The 23681-nt window shown below is 37.2% G+C and overlaps 1 protein-coding gene across 1 annotated transcript; it reads right to left on the bottom strand.

The window, feature by feature from the left end:
• Nucleotides 1-12572, bottom strand: LOC125273280 (tetraspanin-1). The gene is made up of 8 exons (XM_048198481.1): nucleotides 12263-12572; nucleotides 12045-12107; nucleotides 6036-6242; nucleotides 5863-5937; nucleotides 2755-2853; nucleotides 2267-2413; nucleotides 596-679; nucleotides 1-285 (listed from the first exon to the last, which is right to left on the bottom strand). Exons 2-8 carry the CDS (start codon nucleotides 12099-12101, stop codon nucleotides 226-228), a joined length of 729 nt encoding a protein of 242 aa, XP_048054438.1. The 5' UTR covers nucleotides 12102-12107; nucleotides 12263-12572; the 3' UTR covers nucleotides 1-225.
• Nucleotides 12573-23681: the final 11109 nt, after the last annotated feature.

Genomic DNA, 23681 nt, shown 5'->3' on the forward strand with positions numbered 1-23681 from the left:
TACAAAATTTTTATTTCATGATTTGCATTACATTACATACTACAAATATATATTTTCATGTAACATCCCATTTCAAAATCAAATAACAGACAATTTCATCATCCTTGTAATCTTACAATAAATAGTTGCCTAATATCTACAGTTAAAGTATTATCTAAGCTTGTCCAGTTTGTGGCAAAAACAAAAGATGCATATACATAATTGTAATTAAGTAAGATGAGACTTTTAGATTGCTTTTTTGTCCAGGTAGCAATAGAGATACATAGACACCCCCATCGCTGCCAACTAGAAAACAAAATACATTGTCAATTGTAGGTGGTGGTAAATAATATTTCTGTGGCATATGATTGAAGTGCCTAACATGCTTAAGGACATTTAAATGCATTTGGAAACAGTGAAGATAATGATGCCTGTCGCTACACCTTTTGCTGGACATGCAAAATGGTAAATTGTTCTGTATACCAAACTAGGCTTAAGCAATCATGATAAAGGCTATAGTCAAATCCTGAGAGCTGCTAAACTACCTACATAAACCCAATACTCTTCTTTTAATACATTTGTTATTGTAACAGCATGATGGATGTGTTGTGTTTACCTCAATGGCAGTGACTCCAGCAGCTATTCCTCCCACAATGTCAACGTTCCTCTGGGTGACCTTAACAATTTGTTTAAAACAGCCCTGGAAAGTGAAACCAATATCAGATGAAAGGGCCCAAATCACATAAACGCACCAATGTAATACACAGGGGCGTAGGAACGATCTAAAAAGTAGTGTGTGGGGCGGGGGTCACATTTATATATCTTATCAGTTTGGCTCATGAATATTAATAAGGTTACATATCATTCGCCTGGTAATTCCTGCAGAACGCATGGTAAGTGGGCACTAGCCATAGTTGGTTATGATGCCTTCAGCCAATCAGAGCTGTCATGACATCATTTTCCTGTGATTTCATAGTGATTGGGTGAATTCAGAGCAACATATTACTCTTATTATTTTTACAATCTATTTCTAGTACAGAACTTAGAAGAGCTGTTGCTAGAAAGCGGCTTCAAATTCAGGACTAATGTGTCCTTCAAATAGAAATATCGTGATTACGAGTTACGAGCACATGAATTGTTGAGTGAAGTTGTATTTGCGAGTGGGAAACTCAGAATCCTAGATGATACACAAGTTGCAGAGTTATGACGTTGTGCGTGTCAATTTGAAACATTGCAGAAACATTGATCTATCCACCTTATTTATTAGTTATTTCCATGAATGTGCATGAGTTCAGATTCATTAGCTGCTATAGATTAATAAGTGCAGTAAACAGTGAAACTGTTTGTGCTTCCAACCAGTGTGTTTATTATTGCGATAACTTATAATAATGTGACAACAAATACCAGTTTACGGTATCGAGTAGCATTACAGACTCTTTTTATACAGGTAAAATAAATGGAAGCTACTGAAACCGGAAGCCTAGCTTGCACATTCAAGTAAAAATGAGTGGCCAGGGCCCCTCTTACATTAAAAATTAGATTTTTAATCTACATTGAGAATGGTGAAAGAAAAGCAATTGTGCAGTGAATTATAATGATTGATTTCGCAAGTTATTTTCATTTTACATGCTGTATTTTAATCCTTATCATCAGTTCAAATTCAGATGTAGTTATTTGGCTACATCCGTGTTATATTTCCGACTTGAATACATGATATCACGGTACAAGTTTCCAAGGTGCACTTGAATGAAATATCAATCATATGTTATTTATGGTTCAGGTGATTGGCTCAAAAACAAATGTGCCAAGAAGTGTTGCTATCAGAATTACCGAAAATATGAGTTGCCTACTTCATAATTCCAACTGGGAGCCAGAGATTATTTTGAAACCAAGGAGTTGGGATGACCCAAAACCTTTCAACATGCCAGAGTAGAGAAGAGTTTCAGTAGTAAATGGTAGGTAATTATTACTTTTACGAAATACGGTTACTTTAGCTGTTGCATACTGGTCATATTTGTGAATATTTGTATGAGTTTGTTGTATACATATGGAGAAAAGCACATGTATTAGCAAGTACTTGAACATGGCCATTTATACTCAGCCATCAACACTATTTTTCTTCACGCAGCCACAGAAACTTATAGAATATAATGATTATGTCAAAAAGAAGCTAGTTTCTATGCGCCTTGTAATACCATACTGTACTAGCAGCTTTAGACATGTCCAAACTCTTGCTAGCTTTCGCAGTGGAATTATTTGATAAAACTGAATGTTCTTTGTTTCTCACCACCACACTACTGAAATTTGCATTGTCCTCATCACAGGGGAAGAGCTCGGGACCTGCACAACAGGTCGGAGGGTAAAGGGCCCCATTTCGCTTATAGTAGTAGGATTCAGAGAAGTCTGTGTAGTTGCTGAAGCCACAACACTGCAACTGTTACACAAAATGGAAGGGCAATAAGAGTCATTTCCATATATATTCACAAATAAGGATTTGTTGGGCTAACATATCCACATACAGTATGTCCCCATGTTATACATACGAGTATTGATCTGTAAAGCTTTTGAAGGGTTTTCATTACTGTCAAACTCCAGGCAGTCTGTTTAGTAAGCTCATTTTCACATTTACTGTCAGCTACCCTATACTGGTTTTAAGGGCAATTTTGGCTAGGAAATTTGACATGATGGATTAATTTTATTTGACCACATAGTGAAAAGCCTGAAGCACAGATCAATATTCGTGTATGCATCGGTATTTGGTTGGCTATAGCTTACTGTTGTCATGGTTGAGTTCCACAAGTCCGTGAGAATTTGATCTTTCCCATACTGCTCCTTCAGTCCAGGTATGGCCCACGCTCTTAGAATGATCTCAGTCTTTCGAAATCACAGCCAAAAAGGGACAGATGAAAGGTACACATGAGAATTCAGAAAGAAAGAACTCGCAGATAAAAGTCTTACACAAACGCAGCAAACTGCTTTCACAACTGTGTCTCTACAGTGCCGCTAGCAATGACATTTATCATGGCTAAATGAAACAAAGGCTCTAGGCAGTCAAATCTTTTTTTTTTTTTCATAATTGTAAGGTTATTTTGGTAACACTTATAACCCAGATGAAAAAAGTACATTTCCCTAATGTACTTAAAGTGGTCTATTTTTGTGCACTAATTGTATTAATACTTAATATACTAAAAATTCTTCTTTAGTACTTCTTACACAGAACATCTAAGTGTACTCAACTGCTATTTTGAGACACCATGAATATGAACTAAAATGTACTTTTAACATACTGTATCTGTATTAATTTTTTTTTTATTTAATTACCACTTGTAGTACACTTGAACCCACTTGTGTATGAAAGATAGGTTTTAAGTGTAAGTGGTAACTAAAATGTTTTTTTTTTTTTTTTTTTTTACATCATTAACATAATTTTGTAACATTGTCATTTATGAGTAAACTGTAATGTATTTCCTGGTAATTTATTTGATTTATAAATCAAACTCTGGTAAGATGTTTAACAAACCAAGCCATTCATATTTTGAAATTGAATCATTATCAAAGCTCAACAAGTCAAATATCTCCCAAGTCAAAAATGCAAAATGCAGTAAAGTATGCCAGTGGTAACTGGCAGTGGTAACTTTACACATGCAAGATTAAGATGTAAATGTTAGGACAATTGGTTTACTATTGAATTAGAGCAAATTTGCACAAAATTGCACAAAAAAAAATCACTTTAATGCATAAAGAACACCATTAATTACACATATGCCTGTTTTTCTGTGTTTTTTAAAACTGAATGTGTGATAACTAAATGGAAAATAGTATAATGTATGTGAATGCACTGGTGCTGGATATGTTTTGTAAAGTAAAAATCTCCTTTGTGATGCATGCTTGCGTTTGCTCTATCATTCTCTCTGTTCTCTTACTTTCTCCCTTCTGTCTTATTAGTTGGAATTTGATTAATAAACCTAGATGAGGTTTAGTCACACAAGGACTCTGTTGCTAAGTGTTACTTGTGTATTTGTTGGGGTCAGCAAGAGTGGTCTTCAGCACAGCATGTCTGTGGGGATGTGTAGACAAAACACAATTAAAAGTGCTCCCCCTCCTACCTATGAAGCAGTGGAAGCTACACAGATCAGTAGGGTTATTACATGCAAGCTAATCCATCAATGTCTGGAGGAATTCCCTCACAATCTAGACAGGACAAAGCGCTGTAAGGCAAGGGAGCGATTGCTAATTGCTGATCTGAGACCAGTGTGTATACAGCACAGAAAGTAATACAATATAAGAACATAAATTTTGTGTTCTTTTTCTTATCATAATAACGAGCTTTAATTTAAACAGTGAAAATGTTATTGCCAAACGACACCACATCAGCTAAATGGAATTGAAATGTTATTGAAATGGGAGTGATTACATTTTGGATCACACAATAAACAGCTCTGACCAATTGTACATTAAAAAAACTTAATCTCCACAACGATTTGGCTTATCCCATAACAATTTTACATGTTAATGTAAACATGTAATGCTATTCAAATTCATATTGTGTGATTCCTATGAGTTTGTGGAGCCTATTTCTTATCTAAACTACAACGGGGCAGCTGATCATAGACTTGCACATGAATTATTAAAACACCAATTTATTCTGTCATGATAATAAATAAATAAATGAATGAATGGACAAAAGTGTGATGGTGACAAACAGCACATTAAATGGGTATTTGCATGCTTAATGTTCCACCGAATGATTTAGTCGATCTATAATTCACAAGAATGTCCTGCACTCTTCCTTTCTGGTGACTCCCCGGTAGCATTAACCGCTCTAGCTTGTTGATGAAGTACCGCGTTTCATCCAGATAGCTGTATAAATGATGTTTCATGAACAAACTACTCTGATTCTACGCTTGCATAAATGCCTAGAAGACCATTTTAAATCCCAATGGAGTAGAGCCACAATTTCCAAACACCACAAATATACAGTGTGGTCCAAATATATGAGTGAAATGGCTTCTATTTGGCATTTCTTTTTGATTTCATCCTCTGAACTACACTTAGTATTTTTTTTTTTTATTAGTATTTTATGTATGGTAAGTTGTGTAAAACCTGATGATCATGTATATTATCCAGTTCGATTTGAGCAGGGTCTAAAGAGCTTCTTTTGATGCAATAAAATATGGTTAATATCAAAAATTTGCTTATTTAATTAGTGACATTAAGAAACATTTAGTTAAAATAATACATGATTATTTAGATTTTTTTTTTTTTAAATCTAAATTGTTAAATTTTAACTTAGAATATTAATTAATATTTTTGTATTAATTTATAGCATTAAATATTTTTTTTGTTTTCCTTTTTTTTTGAATCCCAGATTTTCAGTGTCTTAGATTTTGGATCCTGATTTTCTTAAATATATTCTTCTTTATATATAGGTTTAACTATACATATGCATTAAATGAGATTGCTGTCTGTTAAATAGAATTCAATTTTTTAATTTGCCCTAAAAGGCCTTTGTGTTTTTTAATTAAATGGCATTATTCTCTTAACATACCCTCCATAACTCATTTAAAGTTGTTGTAATTATTATACATTTCACTAAATGGGTGAAGCTCTGTATGTAAATCGCCTGTTTTGCATATAAAATGCCTAAACGTCAATATTGTAGTGCGATAAATTGCTCAAAGTGAGAGTGCTGGCATAGCGCCTGAGGCAATCTGGGAGTTATTAAGTGGCTGAATGTGCTGGAGCCATTTCAAACCCCCTAATTTAATGATGGCCAGAGTATGATGGGAATTTACATGCAGCTAAAATGAAAAGAGAGACAAAGAATGAGTGGGGGGATGGGGAGGCTTGGCAGAGAGGTCAGTGGTTTAGAGCAAGACTCACATATGAAGAATAAACCAGTACTACTATTGCAGCTGCCACCTCAGCAATGCAAATGACCAGGATGATGGAGAAGAACTGGTTGTACAAAGAAAAAGAGAGTGAACATACAAAAAAAAAAAAATTAAATGTAAAAACATTATATTCATAAGGCACTTGATATGATTGAGATTTACCATTATAAGAAGGCATTTGCTCTCTTTCTGAGCTCCGCAGCACCCCAGCAATCCGAGTAGAGTCATAACTGCCCCAATAGTGATGCTGAAGATTCCCACATTGACATGACTCATGAACTCATCAGTAAAGGGTGGCAAAATTCTGATAAAGGAATCTTTATTCACAGTCACCCATATCCCTACAGCTGCCAGACACATGCCCGCCAGCTGTCAAAAAAAAAAAAAAAGTTCAAATTTTTACTTCCACAAATATTGCATTTTAATAGTAATATGCTAATGCTTAGATACACAAATAATGTATTCAGTCACCCTATTATCAGAGCCATAACCATCACTGACAATGAGGGGGGCAAGTAATCAGATATAGACAAATTGACATTTTGTCACTGCAAGTGGGACAGGAAGTTATTTTGATTAAAGATTATGAGGTCACATGAATTTAAAAAAAAAAAAAATATATATATATATATATATATATATATATATATATATATATATATATATATATATATATATATATATATACACACACACACACACACACGGATAAATAATTTATAATAAATGCTGCAATATTCCATTAAAAAAAGTCAATTTTGATTTCATTGTGACTTTAAGCTTCACATTGGTGCTGTGAATTGTGGGATTGACAGCGTTTTGGAGAAAGCATTGAGAGCAGCTGAGAGTGTCCAAAAGTTGAGAGAAACTATGCAAATATCAAGCAAAAAATGCCGAGCAGCAGCCAATCGCCATGAGACGCCATAGTGAGGTCTGTCATGTGCTTTTCAGAATCTGTTTATTGTACTGGAGTTTCTGTTGAATTTAGTGTATATGATTTTTATCACAGTCATAATATTGTTAGTCATATTGTTTACACACTGGATACTTTGTAGTCGTTGTATATGTTAAATATTGCAGTTTGGACGCTTTCATTTTTAACAGACTCGCTGTGTTTACAAAATTGAATTAAATTGATGCTTTATCTTTACTTGGGGATTCAGAAACAAAGGGGATTCAGAAACAAAGCTTGCATCTTCCCAACTGTAACTGCATGTATATATGATGATTATATTGGCCATGTGCTGAAAAGAACATAGATTAAAGATTAAACACACTGGCTACAAACATATGACAGAGCGGAGGCGTTGTAGTGTAATAGCGTTTGGGGCTCTGAGTGGAGTTTTGGCACTGTAGAGGACGTGACAGCAACTTTATGTTCAAGTGACAACTACGCTTTTTGATGTTTACAATGGGGTATCAAATACAGACCTATTTTATCTCAACATAAGGAGATTTACTGATTAACTGTAGGTTACAACCTTTTGTATATTTCAAAACAAACTGAAATCTGATACTAAGTGACATATAACTCATATTTTAGTTCATGAAATATGAAATAATTTAGCTCATGCTCAAGTTATTTTGCTATAAGCTCTAGTTCACACAAAAGCTTTATGACCAGAGGCATGTATCAGTTATAGTCATGCGGATTCAGCTCCTTTATCTTTTGCATTTTCCCATGACCTTTAATTCTCACCATTACGTTGTACGATAAGAGGCCCTGCATGGATTTCCCATTATTGCCAGAGTGTACCTGAGTTATGTGTGTTCTACCATAGATGTAGGTCATTCAACAATGGCAATGGCTCAATAGAAAACTAAAGGGTACCCTTAATGGCCACAAGCCTGCAGGATTAGGTGCTCGACTGCTCATTTATGTCACTTCCAGGACTCTTTGCAGACAATAGGTCTGACACATAACCAGGTCTGTTTATGGCACGGATATCCTGGGGTAATGATGGAAACACAGTGTTGTTGTCATTCTGTGTCTTCTAATGTATCAAGAGCCAGATGCAACACCACACCATCACCATGTGATGTCTCCAAACAGAATGATAGGCATCCAATTGGATATCAAAAGGTCTAAGCCCCAGAGCACATTTGGTGGTGCTTTGGGTTAATGAGTGGGTTGGTGTCAGCATGTTAATTTACAGTTGGTGCCATAACCATCTCTGAAACCTGATATGTTCTGTCAGACACAATCACGGCTGTCAGGGCAGCTTACATCCAACTCAGCTGGCTGACAGCTGAACATGAAACACTTCCTAGTCCTTCCTGCCAACGCTTATTTTTTCCACATGAGAATAATTTTCATTTTATCATTTCCCATTTGCGCTCATGGAGCTTTGGGAATTGTTTGAATGTTTTAGCAGTTTAACTGTCAGCTTTTTGATAACGGGCACATCTCTAAGCAAATAGAATGTGACGGGTATATTACTTTCAGCTATAATTCTGCACTCTCTGCTATAATTATTACTGGTGTTGTTGTTTTTCTTCGGTGAGTAATGCTTTGATGAAATGCCACCATGCATGGCTTAATGTTGGAAATGTCATGTCAAAGGAAGATGCACCTGGAGAAATTACATGGAAATCAGATTGTTTGTAAGGGTAAACTAAGGAAAGGAATTGGCACACCGTATGGGAGTGGAATGAAACCGATTAGACTTGGGAAGGGGAGGAAAATAAGTTGGATTTCCATGGTATTACATGGGGAGTTATGAAGACTGCTGTGCAGGAGATCTAAATAGAAAAAAAAAGACACATAGAGGGCTGTCTTGCTGAATGTAAGACGATATTAGTTGAATATATTGAATATAAGCAGCATCAATTTAGTTGATGATCAGTATGTTCTCAATATGATATGTTGATTTGTCTTGAATGACACCCAGATATTTAACCCAACAACAGGAATCAAAACCAGTTGTAGTAACTATTTTAGTAAATTATATGGGAGTATTTGCAATTGGACACTTCATGTGTTTTTATTGATATCACTGATTTTATTAATAGCTATCCAATCATAAAGCTCAAGTGCAAATACCCTCCAAGATGCATTTGAGATGGATAGTAATCCGAACACCACTCAAGAGGTGGTTTCAGACACAACTTAGCCAAATGTTAAGGCATTTAGTGGTTGTTCAGGCTGCATACATAAAGTGTACCCCCACCCCACCCCACAGGGTGCAAATAGCCCCTCAACAGCATTCAGCATTCAACACCAAACCTCTAAAAACTTGAACTCCTGCATAATTCAACATTCTTGTGGGGCTGATTCCTATTTAGCAGAAGGTCCTTTACTGACGTACAAACCCGATTCCAAAAAAGTTGGGACACTGTACAAATTGTGGATGAAAAAGGAATGCAATAATTTACAAATCTCATAAAGTTATATTTTATTCATAATAGAATATAGATAACATATCAACTGTTGAAAGTGAGACATTTTGAAATGTCATGCCAAATATTGGCTCATTTTGGATTTCATGAGAGCTACACATTCCAAAAAAGTTAGGACAGGTAGCAATAAGAGGCTGGAAAAGTTAAATGTACATATAAGGAACAGCTGGAGGACCAATTCACAACTTATTAGGTCAAATGACAACATGATTGGGTATAAAAAGAGCCTCTCAGAGTGGCAGTGTCTCTCAGAAGTCAAGATGGGCAGAGGATCACCAATTCCCCCAATGCTGCGGCGAAAAATAGTTAGTGGAGCAATATCAGAAAAGGAGTTTCTCAGAGAAAAATTACAAAGAGTTTGAAGTTATCATCATCTACAGTGCATAATATCATCCAAAGATTTAGAGAATCTGGAACAATTTCTGTGCGTAAGGGTCAAGGCCGGAAAACCATACTGGATGCCCATGATCTTCGGGCCCTTAGATGGCAATGCATCACATACAGGAATGCTACTGTAATGGAAATCACAACATGGGCTCAAGAATACTTCCAGAAAACATTGTCGGTGAACACAATCCACCGTGCCATTCGCCGTTGCCGGCTAAAACTCTATAGGTCAAAAAAGAAGCCGTATCTAAACATGATCCAGAAGCGCAGGCCTTTTCTCTGGCCCAAGGCTCATTTAAAATGGATTGTGGCAAAAAGGAAAACTGTTCTGTGGTCAGACGAATCAAAATTTAAAGTTCTTTTTGGAAAACTGGGACGCCATGTCATCTGGACTAAAGAGGACAAGGACAACCCAAGTTGTTATCAGTGCACAGTCCAAAAGCCTGCATCTCTGGTATGGGGTTGCATGAGTGCGTGTGGCATGGGCAGCTTACGCATCTGGAAAGGCACCATCAATGCTGAAAGGTATATCCAAGTTCTAGAACAATATATGCTCCCATCCAGACGTCGTCTCTTTCAGGGAAGAGCTTGCATTTTCCAACATGACAATGCCAGACCACATACTGCATCAATTACAACATCATGGCTGCGTAGAAGAAGGATCCGGGTACTGAAAAGGCCAGCCTGCAGTCCAGATCTTTCACCCATAGAAAACATTTCCATCATAAAGAGGAAGATGTGACAAAGAAGACCTAAGACAGTTGAGCAACTAGAAGCCTGTATTAGACAAGAATGGGACAACATTCCTATTCCTAAACTTGAGCAACTTGTCTCCTCAGTCCCCAGACGTTTGCAGACTGTTATAAAAAGAAGAGGGGATGGCCTTGTCCCAACTTTTTTGAGATGTGTTGATGCCATGAAATTTAAAATCAACTTATTTTTCCCTTAAAATGATACATTTTCTCAGTTTAAACATTTGATATGTCATCTATGTTGTATTCTGAATAAAATATTGAAATTTGAAACTTCCACATCATTGCATTCTGTTTTATTCACAATTTGTACAGTGTCCCAACTTTTTTGGAATCGGGTTTGTATATGGCTATCATCCACCACACAAAATCATCACTATTTGCAGCATATTTGACAATAAAGGCCAGTTCACATAAAGAACGATAATGTTCTGTTTATAATAAACACCCACTGCAGTTATATCGTCTGCTGCATTAAATGCTCAAGATTGAGTTGGGTGGATTCCGATTGGCTGTCAATGTTTTTAGCGTTCTTCAGCGAAAAAAAAAATGTTCTGAAAGTAATTTAAACAATATAGCTCCTCTGTGTCATTATCGTTATAGCTGTGGTGTGGACTTTACAATTACCATAGATTTAGAACGATTATTAAAACTTTATAGTTCTCATCAGAGTTATCGTCCTTTGTGTGAACGGGCCTTAAATAATTAAAAAAAGTTTCACATAATGCCAATGCGCACAGCATTACTAACCTATGAATACGCCCCATAATCAGTGGACACATAGTAAAACAAAGCAAGTTTCTAATTTGTGAAAGACTTAAACCTCAAAAATTTGTGTATCTTTTGTTGACCCACCATTGCTCTCGAATCACTGTCAGATTTAAAACTGATTGACGGACTGATTGAATTCTGACAAAAAGAACAAAAAGCACCTAGTTATAAATTTCTCTCTTTTTTCTACTTTTAATTGACAGAAAATTAAATATTTGCAGAAAACCTTGACCTCGTATTCGGTATAACCTAATGCCAGTTTTGTCCTCTACAAGTCTTGACAAGTATTAAGACTGATAAGTCAGTTGTAGATCAGATAAATTGTTCACCAAATAGAAACCAACAGTAAGCTGCTCTAGCAATGCTTTGAATGAAATATGGCACAGTAATATGTACGCTTTTCTTTGTTCCAGTATCTAGAGCCTTAAAAATGTCCTGTTCTACCAAACAACCCAGCATACCCATAATTTCAGGCACTTGCAGGCTTTAACTCTCAAACAAAGTGGCTGTGAACAATAATGAGATGAAATTTGTTGCATGTGAGCAAGTGTGACTGCCTTACTCACATTCACACTTTGACTGTGATCATCAAGACTTCACTATGGAGCAATGAAACATTTTCTAATGGATTCGTGTTATCGGTTTGCATTAGTTCAATTTATGTGTGTACTGTGTGCATTTGTTGTAAAGAGAAGAGGATAAATTATTTATTGCTCATTCGGAGACAGGCTGAATCTATTTCATTCTTTACACCCCACATAAAAGTCTCAGTCAATGAATAAAGAAATGCAATTATTCTTCTAAACACCCCTCTCCCTGCACTCAAATGTAAACATTTAATGAGAAAATAAAGCATACTTACACAGATAAGCAAGTTAAACACAACCATCACAACTTTGACAAATGTGAAGCAGCCCATTTTAATCTGTAATGAAGCAATGAACATAAATCAGAGCAGCATTTGAGAGTTTGATTGTTTTTCATACACATACTTGCACATATACGGTACATATTTGTGACTCCTTTTCACTTAAATCCACTTAAATCAAACATTGTTTAGCTTATGTAAAAGCAACTCACCTGTTTTGAGCCAAAGTGCACTAATAGACGTAAACACAGTTGAGTGAGTTGTTAAGTGAGGAATAGACAGAGAAGGAAAAGAGACAGAATGAGAGGGAAATAGTGGAAGAGACCTGCACAGGTGAGATGGGTGTGGTTTAGATATAAAATAGCTGGTTAGAGTGGCTTTAAATGTGGCTTGTGTGTCATATGACTAGCATTGCCCTGCAGTCAAAGTGGTTTCCAATGTGGATTACCTCCGTGATGTCATTTAAATGCATATGGTCCAAAATCTCCAACACACATAATGGTCATTTTACTGTTTTCCTTGCTTCTTAATAGTAATGATTAGCTAAAGTAATTTGGAATGATCTTATGAAACCAATTAAAAAGTAAAACAGAATAGGATTTTAATGGTTTCGGTATGAATAATTGTTCAAAGGTCAAAGAGTATCCACAGAGAAAAGGTCAAGGAGAAAGTAGTATCAAAATATTTTAAGTGCTATCTTTAAGGTTGACTTTGATCACTACCTATCAGGTGTTGCACATATTTCTTAATTTCCTTTGTGTACTTTTATGTGTGGTTTCCTTTGTTCTTTTGTACCAAAGCAAATATTTCTGCCAGTAGAGGGCAGTATTGCAGTGCAAAGGCTTCCCTGGTTCACCATTGTGGTATCTTAGATACTTGGAGATGATTGATGGTCCCTTAGAGGAGGAAAATGTCTTTGTCCAGTTTTATCCACAGAAAAACAAAACAAAGAGATATAAAATCCCCTCAGCAAATGGTTTTGAAGATTTTTTTATTTTATTTTTTTTGAGTCAGAGTGCTGGAAGAACATATATATATATATATATATATATATATATATATATATATATATATATATATATATATATATATATATATATATATATATATATATATATATATATATTAGTTGGTTAATTCCAAAAAAGTCTTATTTTTTATGTATATCTACTTTGCCTTGTGTGTCTCATCTTTCATAGTTTTCTCTCTACCTCTATACTTTCCTGTACCTTCTCTCATTCTCATTTCTACCTTTTCCTACTCGTAGTAGTAGTAGTAGTAGTAGTATTTTTTTTAAATATAAATTTCCCTTTACCTTTGTCCTGCTTGTTACATCTTTCACAACTCTCTCTTTATCTCTACTTTTTCCCTTTACCTTCACTCACTCTCATTTCCACCTATTCGCCTTCCGATGTTCACGGCCAGCATTATTTGACATTCCTCACACATCTAAGACTGGGCCCTGCAGGCGAGGAAATCGCATAAAGAAAAAAAAATTGATAGATTGCCTGGTGCCACCTTGCCAGAGTTAAACACATATCAGCAGCAGCCCTCTTCGTAATATCTCTTTAATGGTCCTATTGTGAGTTATGACAATCTCGCCAATCCCATCATTAGCCCATCCAGTCCTTAATCTCACCAAGAAGAGCACCTGTCAGGCATCATTAGGAATTAAAGCAGTTAATAACCTCCACACATAGTCCTGTATTTTGGGGAGGGGGGAGAAAAAAATATTAGGTGGACACTTTTTCATCATAAGTAAGGCAAGTGTCCCAAGCGAAAGAAAATTCAGCTATATCAGCGGAGCCAGTAAAACATGGACAGCCATAATGAGGTTGGCTAGATTAAGTATTATCTGTTCCCTCCAGGGCAGGAACTCAGGTGATGCATGGTTGGTTTCTTGTAGTTGCTGTGATGATCCAGAGGGGCATTTCGTCATTAAGGATCTCCTCCCAGGACAGGACCCTTGTCATAGGCTGGCCAATGGTACGACCTGCGAATCTGCGAAACAAGCAGATCTGCTCTAATGAGGAAGTATGCGACCACGACAAAAGTGCGTTACCGTAATGGCTTAGTATCTCAGGAATCTTAGGACCATTTTATTTGTTTAGACAAAGCTAAGACCAGGCAAGTGAAAACTCTGATTTATTATATCATTAACAACGAAAACACTGTGGTTCCAGTCTTCCAAAACAAATCCTTTGTCAAGTTCACCATCTGGAGAAAACAAATACCCTTAAAACCGTATGCGAATAGTCATAGGGGAAAAAACACATCAGGCATTCCTATTACTTTATTAAGACCACAAGAGAACCCTCCCTGACAGCAGTCAGTATAATCACATTGTAAACACAGCCTGTAAATCCCTCTGTGAGACTTTCCTTTTCATCATAGTGAGGGATTACGAAATGCGTAGAGCAGCAAACAGAGGCAGTAGTGACTGTGCCTAAACACAGACTCCCCTGTGACCTCTATTGTCTCCCCTAGTATTAATTTATCACAGGAAGCCATAAGCAAATGCATATTAATTCAAGTTGGTCCATCATGCCATAGGCGACTAGTCCTATAAATCAGATCAAGGAGAAGTGCCTAACACAGTTTATGGATTAGGCATTGCTGTGCATCATAGTCCTATTCCTTTGTTCTATACATTGTCCACGAGACACTGTGGACAGCGTGTTGCGTCTTAATTTTAGCTATTACATCGCTTGGAATATAGCGCACAAATCATATGGACTTGTTTAATGATAATTTCATGGTATTTTTAGGGGTTTTAGTCAGAGCTTGCCAGCTGTGGTCACTATGAACTGTTGTTTTATAGCATAAACTGTATTTCTGAAGAAAAGGTCAGAAAAGGAGTTTGACTCCACTTTAATCCAGCTATTAGAGGCCTCTCCCAAAAAGATTTGGTAAATGGAAAATACCCAGTGCTAAAGGTCTCAAATAGTGCTCCAAGCGCATGTAAATTGTTTTCAGATTGAAAAGAAGTATTTGGGGATAAGAAAAGGTCTAACTGTGAGCCTCTGTGGTGGTATGGACCCTTTTGGTTCTTTCCAGGGGGTTGATCATGATATGGAGGCTCTCATGCAATAAATGGCTTCAGGGAGAGTTGGAGATGAGCATCCCTGGAGCGTGGCTCCCCTTAACGACGCCTCCCCTTTCACCTACGGAAATGTTAAGTATGGGCTCGGGAGCACTGAAGCGGAGCGACGTCCGCCTGGCCGTATTTCATGCAGATGGGCAGGTTAAATATGCCAGCCACGCATCCGATGCTGGGCCATCTTTTGCTCTTCTCCTATCTTAATCTTGCTCTTTTCAACCATTCTCTCTCTCTCTTTGTGTTGTCACCCCTTCAAAGCACTTTCTCCTTCCTTTCTCAGGCATACATTATAAGTGTCTTCTTAAAGGGATAGTTCACACTAAAAGTAAATCATCATTTACTCACCCTGGTGTTCTAATGCAGTAAGCCAATTTTTCTTTTTCGGGCCACAAAAAGAGAAATTTTAAAAGATGTTGCGCTCGAGCAAGACCATATAATGGTAGTGAATAGCAACAAGCACCAAACTTGAGAAGGAAAAAAAAAAGATGCAGAAGTGTCACAGAATGGTCCCATTCGACACATGCTGTAAACTTCAAGTGGTGGTATACGATATAGTGTTTGGTGAAAAACAAAACAAAATTGAATGTGTTATTTAACGAAATTCCTGACCTTGGGCTACCATGCTCGACTGAGCATTCTTGAGACTCTATTAGCTCCTCAGTTCTGTCCAGAAAAAGCAAACAAGTTGTTAGAAATTGAGATTAATAAAAACACGACATAAGTACAATGCCTAGAAATTCCAAAAAAGTGTCCGTGTACATTCTTCACCGAGTCGAATATCATCAGACCGGAGCTTCAATTGTCTGATGACAGTACCACCGTGTCTACACCAGACGTGACCGTGCCGCAACAGCTAAAATCTGTCTACTCTGAACCCGACAAACCAACCGTTGCAAAGCACTTTGACTATCTCAGAAATAGAACGGGGAATCCGTTTACTGTTGTGAATTTGTTGTCGCGACGTGTCGCGTCTAGTGTAGACAATATCACTGATTATAATGGGTTCTATTGTCTTTTGACACGTTGCGATGTGCCACTCACGTCTGGTGTAGACATGGTGTAAGAATGACAGTTGACAGATTTGAATGCGATAACATTTTGTTGTGACAAACAGCCATGCACAGAAGACCAACGGCCAAGTTTAGGATTTTCGTTAAATAATACATAAACTTTTTTTTTCACTAAACCCTATCACATTGCACTAAAAAAATTGGAATATACTGTATGACACGTGTCACATTGGACAAATCTGTGATACTGTTGTGTCTTTTTTTAAGCTTGATGCTGGTAGCTATTCACTGCCATATAGATGAGCATTTTTTTTTAAAATTGTCTTTTTGTGGGCCGAAAAAGTAAGAAGGGCAAATGGTAACACCAGGGTGAGTAAATAATGACTTAATTTTCATTTTAGGGTGAACTAACCCTTTAAAGCATTAAGAATGATGGCTCACTGTTGCCTGCCAAAAGTTAATGCATTGGATCATTGTAAATTGTTTGGCTAGTTCAAAGGGGAAAAGGGGAAGAACTAAATCTTAGAATTCGATGAGCCACATAATGATTATCCTTGTTGCATGTGAACCTGTAATGTAGTCTGGGTTATATATATATTTTTTTATCTTGTGTAGTTTCGTTCATGGGTTTTCGAGAACATGCCACACAACCTGTCCATGTTGGTATCTGCATAATTTGGCTGCCTCTACCACAGATGAATGGACTCTATGCATGATCACTTCCACATTTAGCCTCAGTGGCCACCAGAACTTCCGGTGAAGGGTAGTCTATAGACATTTGGAAAGCAATATTGATTTGATTTGAAAGAAGTTAGATGTTAGATGCATGTTGTAACTCATATTTTGCTTTTCCCTACATTTTTTGGTCACAACCCACTTGTTTTAAGGAATAGCACCTATTCCACTATTCAAGGAATTCAGTCAGCAGACCTGTAAAACTGTGGTTACATAATTCAGCAGTTCAGACACGCTCATTTGGCCTCATCTGGAAGCTGTTACACAATACAAAGAAAGGAATGGGGTGTTTGAATACGCAAAAACTCAAAAAGATGCAAAACTCTCACGAAAACTTTAACTTTCTTGATCAAAGGGGCAGGGGCTCAAGCCATCGTTCCAATGAGCCTTTCTGTCTTATTATCGTTTCCCACTTTTTCTCTTCCATTAGCTCACACATTCATACGCTTGCTAGTACAGCCATACGCACAGAGAAACAGAAACCATAAGACTGAGTTGGTCTGAAAACTTTCTCTTTGAAAAACCACAGGGGGATGAAACCACAACAAAGCAACGAGAGAGAGTGATATAGATTTGCGCAGTCTACAATGGCATCTACACCACTGCGGCCACCATCACCTCGATTAAAATTTAATCGAGAGCAAAACACAGTGTGTGCATCAGTAAAATTTTGATTTATTATTTATTAGACATACTGAGCTGTTCAGGCCCTGTGAATCATTCATTGTGTCATACCTCCCTTATATAGACTCGTATAGCTGATATATGAAACTCGTAAAAATGCATGAGAGAGGAATTGAAGGATCATCACGGAGTGATGTGAGGTAATCTCGAAGCTGCATTATGGATCCCGCTCACCAAACAGCTCTTTGTCTTGTTGCATGCCGTCAAAACCACCGTCCTTGCTGCATTATGCTCGCGCTCGCCCTATCAATGACAATACCCTCTCCGCTTCCTCACGCAACAGATGGACCGCTGCCTCATTAACTTTAATACGTCCAACATCAATTAGAAAGGAGTTAATTGGGATGCTCGAGAGGTGACTGCCGGCAAGCGCAGTGCATACGCAAGCCCTCCACTTAATAAATGAAACTCGTCAAGGCAAAATATGCCAACAGCAGAGCTGATGGGCTTCATTGTGAGCAGGGACCGCGCTGTCGTTTCGCTAGCTCATTTTTCTCACGTCACATACCTGAGAAGTTGACCTTGAAGGGGCACTGCCGTTCAGCCTCCCCATCCTTTGTTGTTTCCACACTGTCACTCTTTTTTTCAGAGTGATTGCTTTCTCTCGTACCCGGACTCGTTCTCTGTCGCACGCTCATTCGCCCTCCCTCCTCTTCACACTCTTTATCTCTCAACAGCTTCATTATCTCATGACTCTGCCACAGCCTGTGAGAGATGAGTATCCCACTTTGTGTTGTTGTTGTTGTTGTTGTCGTTGTCTAGCCGCTGTGGTCTCAAGGGACATCTTTTTGGATGAGACAGAGCACCATGTTTCTGTCAGGAGTGCTGACTCAGCGCCTCTCATGCCATGTGTCTTCCTGGAACAGGTGCCGCTTGCCGCCAGACGAAAAGATGGGACACGCTGCTTTCAAAACACAACGCACACTTTGTTATGAAGACAAATGGGTTATTGGTAATGTGTGACACATGTATATGCTCAATGCACAGCGAAACCAGTGGAGGCCTCAGTACAGAGAGCCAGAAGCAACAGTCCAAAGAAAGTTAGCACAACAGCGATTAGCAATTACTCATCCAGATCTGGAACTGTTATTTTCGCTGAAATATGGTAAACAATTCTGAGAATTTTGTCTGTGATCAGTTTCTCTCTGCGTGGGCCAAAATGAATTATGTGACGAGTTCTCATACTTAACACCTCTCTGTTAACACACATACTCTGTACATGGAGACTTTCCATTCATGTCTATGATATTTATACTGAGGCTCCATCCATCCATCCATCCATCCATCCATCCATCCATCCATCCAATAGTTCCTTAGGTCTATCTGCTGTTTTATTGGCCGTTCCATAGTTCCTTGTATAGGTCTATTTGCTGTTTTATCAGCCATTCCATAGTTCCTTCTATAGGTCTATCTGCTGTTTTATCTGCCATTCTATAGCTCCTTCTATAGATCTATCTGCTGTTTTATCGGCCGTTCTATAGTTCCTTCTATAGGTCTATCTGTTGTTATATCGGCCATTCTATAGCTCCTTCTACAGGTCTATCTGACGTTTTATCGACCATTCTATAGCTCCTTCTACAGGTCTATCTGACGTTTTATCGACCATTCTATAGCTCCTTCTATAGATCTATCTGCTGTTTTATCTGCCATTCTATAGCTCCTTCTATAGATCTATCTGCTGTTTTATCGGCTGTTCTATAGTTCCTTCTATAGGTCTATCTGCTGTTTTATCTGCCATTCTATAGCTCCTTCTATAGATCTATCTGCTGTTTTATCGGCCGTTCTATTGTTCCTTCTATAGGTCTATCTGCTGTTTTATCGGTCATTCTACAGTTCCTTCTATAGGTCTATCTGGTCATTCTATAGCTCCTTCTATAGTTCTATCTACTGTTTTATCTGTCATTCTATAGTTCCTTCTATAGGTCTGTCTGCTGTTTTATCGGCCATTCTATAGTTCCTTCTATAGGTCTATCTACTACTTTATTGGTCATGAAATAGTTCCTTCTATAGGTCTATCTGGTCATAGACAGTAGCTCCTTCTATAGGACTATCTGCTGTTTTATCAGTCATTCTATAGTTCTTCTATAGGTCTGTCTGCTGTTTTATCGTCCATTCAATAGTTCCTTCTATGGGTCTATCTGTTGTTTTATCGGTCATTCTATAGTTCCTTCTATAGGTCTATCTACTGTTTTATCTGTCATTCTATAGTTACTTCTATAGGTCTGTCTGCTGTTTTATCGGCCATTCTATAGCTCCTTCTATAGGTCTATCTACTACTTTATTGGTCATCCAATAGTTCCTTCTATAGGTCTATCTACTGTTTTATTTGTCATTCTTTCTGTAGTTCTATCATTCTTTCCGATGTTCTTTTTCTTGTGTCTATTTGCCTCGTCACGACGACTCGCTTGTTGTATTCCTTCCTTGTAAGTCGCTTTAGATAAAAGCGTCTGCCCAATAAATAAATGTAAATGTAAGTGTTCTTTCTATACTTCTAACAATCTATCAACCTATAATTCTTTTAATTCTATAAATGTGTCCAAAGAAAGCATTTTAAACTTTGTCAACTTTTAATTTTAATTTGTTTTACTTTCAAATTCAAAATGCAAACCTATTTATTACCTAAATTCAAATTAAATTCAAAATCATGAATTTAATCAGAATTTAAAAAGCATTCTCAAATCATTTCATGGTGTGCAGACCTGGTTTGCTAGCCCTAAAATTAACGTAGTATGTATGTTTTCATATTTTGCTATTCTTCTGGGGACACGACCCTGACCCGCACATATGCACGAATACAAGGTGATGAAGTGCTTTGTGTTTGTGCACCACACACCAGTGACTACAAACACTATTAATCTTATGGTTTTCCCTACTATTCATTTTCTGCATCATGCAGAACCCCATATCCAAAATTAGTTTTATCCAAATATGGAAATCTAAATTTTCTTTCCCAATATTTTCTGCCTCAGGGAATGCTGCTACTGCTAGCGCTGAGCCTTTACTCTCCTCTGTGACAGTTAAAAAATGAGGAGTTTACTATAATAATAATAGAATAATGAGTAGAGCAGTGTCTCCCACATGGAAAAAACCTATATAAACATATATGTTTCAATATAGGTTTTGATATAGGTTTTACATATATGTGACATATATAAAATTGGCCGTTTTCCTATATTATATGTACATATATGTACATATATGCACACATATATGCACACATATATATATATATATATATACACATATATGTACATATATGTACACATATATATATATACACATATATGTACATATATGTACACATAATATAGGAAAACGGCCAATTTTATATATGTCACATATATTAAAAACCTATATCAAACCTATATTGAAACATATATGTTTATATAGGTTTTTTCCATGTGGGACCAATTTCACGTGTTCGTGTAGCGGTGTGTTTTCTGCGTTGTGTCGTAATCAAAGACAGACTGCGAAAAATCTTGCCATCAGGTCCTCACTTTATTCTGTATAACACAAATGGCAATATATGAGGACTTGTGCAGCATACAAACAGCATGCGGCAGCAACGCACAACGCTGAGAAAGAGAGATATTAAAAGTAACTTAAGTAAAGAAAAATAATCAACGAAACATCTGAATGTACATCACAGAGGGGTTTTGGATTACAATCATACAAATATATCATGTGAATTCAGCTGTTACATGAAACATGGCCTTAATTGAATCACCGCTAAAACTTTGTGCGACCTACCGCTGTGATGTCTCATGCAGACTGGGAAGCAGCAAAGTGCGTCAACACCCCAAGTCAGCATGGCGGCAGGAAACCCCAAATATGGTCATGGCAAGTGGAATCACAAAATAATTGTCTAAATACATAACTGCTACATTCGCACATACATAAGTTCTTGCATAATTTTTTTCGTTAATTCTTAGTTTTTGCCTTGATAATAGAAAATATGAGCTAGGCATCATGTATGACAGTCAAAAATGAGATATGAGCTACAAAATGACCAGATCCTGCCATTAGCTATATAGAAGACATATCTTGTATGTATAGGGCATATATATGGATATGAAGAAGCAATACAGGAGACCTATATTTCCTGTATATGCACATATATGCACCTCAATTTTGCCTATATGTGGCATATATACACATATATGCAGTATATATACGCATATATGCAGCATATATATATAGCATATATGCAGTATATATGCGCATATATGCAGCATATATATAGCATATATGCAGTATATATGCGCATATATGCAGCATATATATTATCATATATGTGCATATATGCAGCATATATGTACATATACACTGCATATAGGTTTCATATATGCGCATATATCCACATATAGGTTCTTTCCATGTGGGCTATGCTAGAGATGTGGCTGTATATTCATTATTAGGTCTTCAAATGCTAAAGTGGAACAAACTCAATTGCCAGATACATTTTAACATCCGTCTGAGGCTGTTTAGCTATGCGAAAATGACATTTACCTTTAGAATGCCTTTGCTTGTGTCAGTCAGATCCAGAAATGCCCCATTAAATCACCTTATGATATTGAAATGAAGATTTTATAAAGGAAACCATTAACCTGTGGAAATGAAAGAATAAACAGTGTTTGTAGAGTGTATGCCCCGGATCATCCCCAGGGCATCAGTTGTGGTTCTGGATGGCTGACTCATTAGAATCCCATTTTCTCTCTCTCCCTCTTTGTCTCTCTGTCCCTCTCTCTCCCTTTCTCTCGTTCTTCCAGTGTCGTCCTCTTATGAGCGTGTTGTACCATACCAACAGGGCAGACCTGTTTCTCACCGCTTTGCCATGGGGAAATTTGCATGTGCATTGACTGTAAAATTGAGCGCTCCCACAGAATCAAGTCTTAATCAAGCAACTCTAATGATCTAACATTTGGCTGAGATGAATTTTTTCGCTCTTTCCGTGTATGTATGTGTGTGTGTGTGTGTGTGTGTGTGTGTGTGTGTGTGTGTGTGTGTGTGTGTGTGTGTGTGTGTGTGTGTGTGTGTGTGTGTGTGTTAGAGAGAGAGATGCTTGTTCCAACCAAACAAGGAGCAATTCGATGACCAGTTTTATTAAGATATTAAATATTATTATTGCAATGGCTTTGAATTCCATAGGAAACATGTAATTTCTTATTAAGACAAAATTCTTAAATCTGAAAACATTAGTCAATGAATATCTTATAGTATACAAGATATAAAGAAGTACCATAAAAGGAACAATAGAAGAGTAGAGTATCTATATATTTGGCCACTGAGGGGCAGTGTTTCTTGTATAAATACATGGACAAAAAATAAAATAAATATATTTCCCATGTTCAAAGATGCAACACAATAGAAGGTTCTGTAAAGCGAACACACACTTGGAAGATATATAGTTTCATTCATCCAGTTTTGTGCTATTTAAAATGAAAGTGAACAAGAAAATCCTTGAGGGGAAATAGTATGATATTACTTAAGGCTGTATTCATAAAAAAAGATTTTTTTAAAACAGCAGGATTTCTTGTTGTATTGTCCTCTGTAGCATACATTTTTTATTTTGATTATGAGGCTCTGAAAAGGCATAGGATGCTTATTTGCTCATTACAATGAAGAATGTCCCAGGTCACTTCATTAACTACATTGAGTCTGTCAGAATGTAACAAACAAAATATAATTTGCTGCTATTGTAAGCAGCAGGCACATTATGTTGTGAAAAGGCAGGTGGGATTTTTTGATGCTGTAACATTTTTTTTCTTCTATGCAGAACAATGAGCAACAGCTCACCCACTGGCACATAAACAGGCATGCACATATGTATTCACATGCATATCAGGCATATTTTGTGCACTCACTTTATACGTAGGCAGTTTGGAATCTGAGTGAAAGTGGAACGCTTGAGTGCAGAGAAGAGCCGCAGTGTTACGCAATGTCTGTGTGAGGGACAGGAAGAAAGAGCTAATGTGATGGCGGTGAATGTGGGCCAGTGCCATGCTCACTGAACCAGAACACTGAGCCTGAGAGACAGTAAGTATCATCCCTCTGTCCGTACCTCACTCACTCACACACGCACAGACAGAAGAACATGCCTGC

This window comes from Megalobrama amblycephala, linkage group LG8 (genome assembly GCF_018812025.1).
Source record: "Megalobrama amblycephala isolate DHTTF-2021 linkage group LG8, ASM1881202v1, whole genome shotgun sequence".
Classification (NCBI taxonomy): domain Eukaryota; kingdom Metazoa; phylum Chordata; class Actinopteri; order Cypriniformes; family Xenocyprididae; genus Megalobrama; species Megalobrama amblycephala.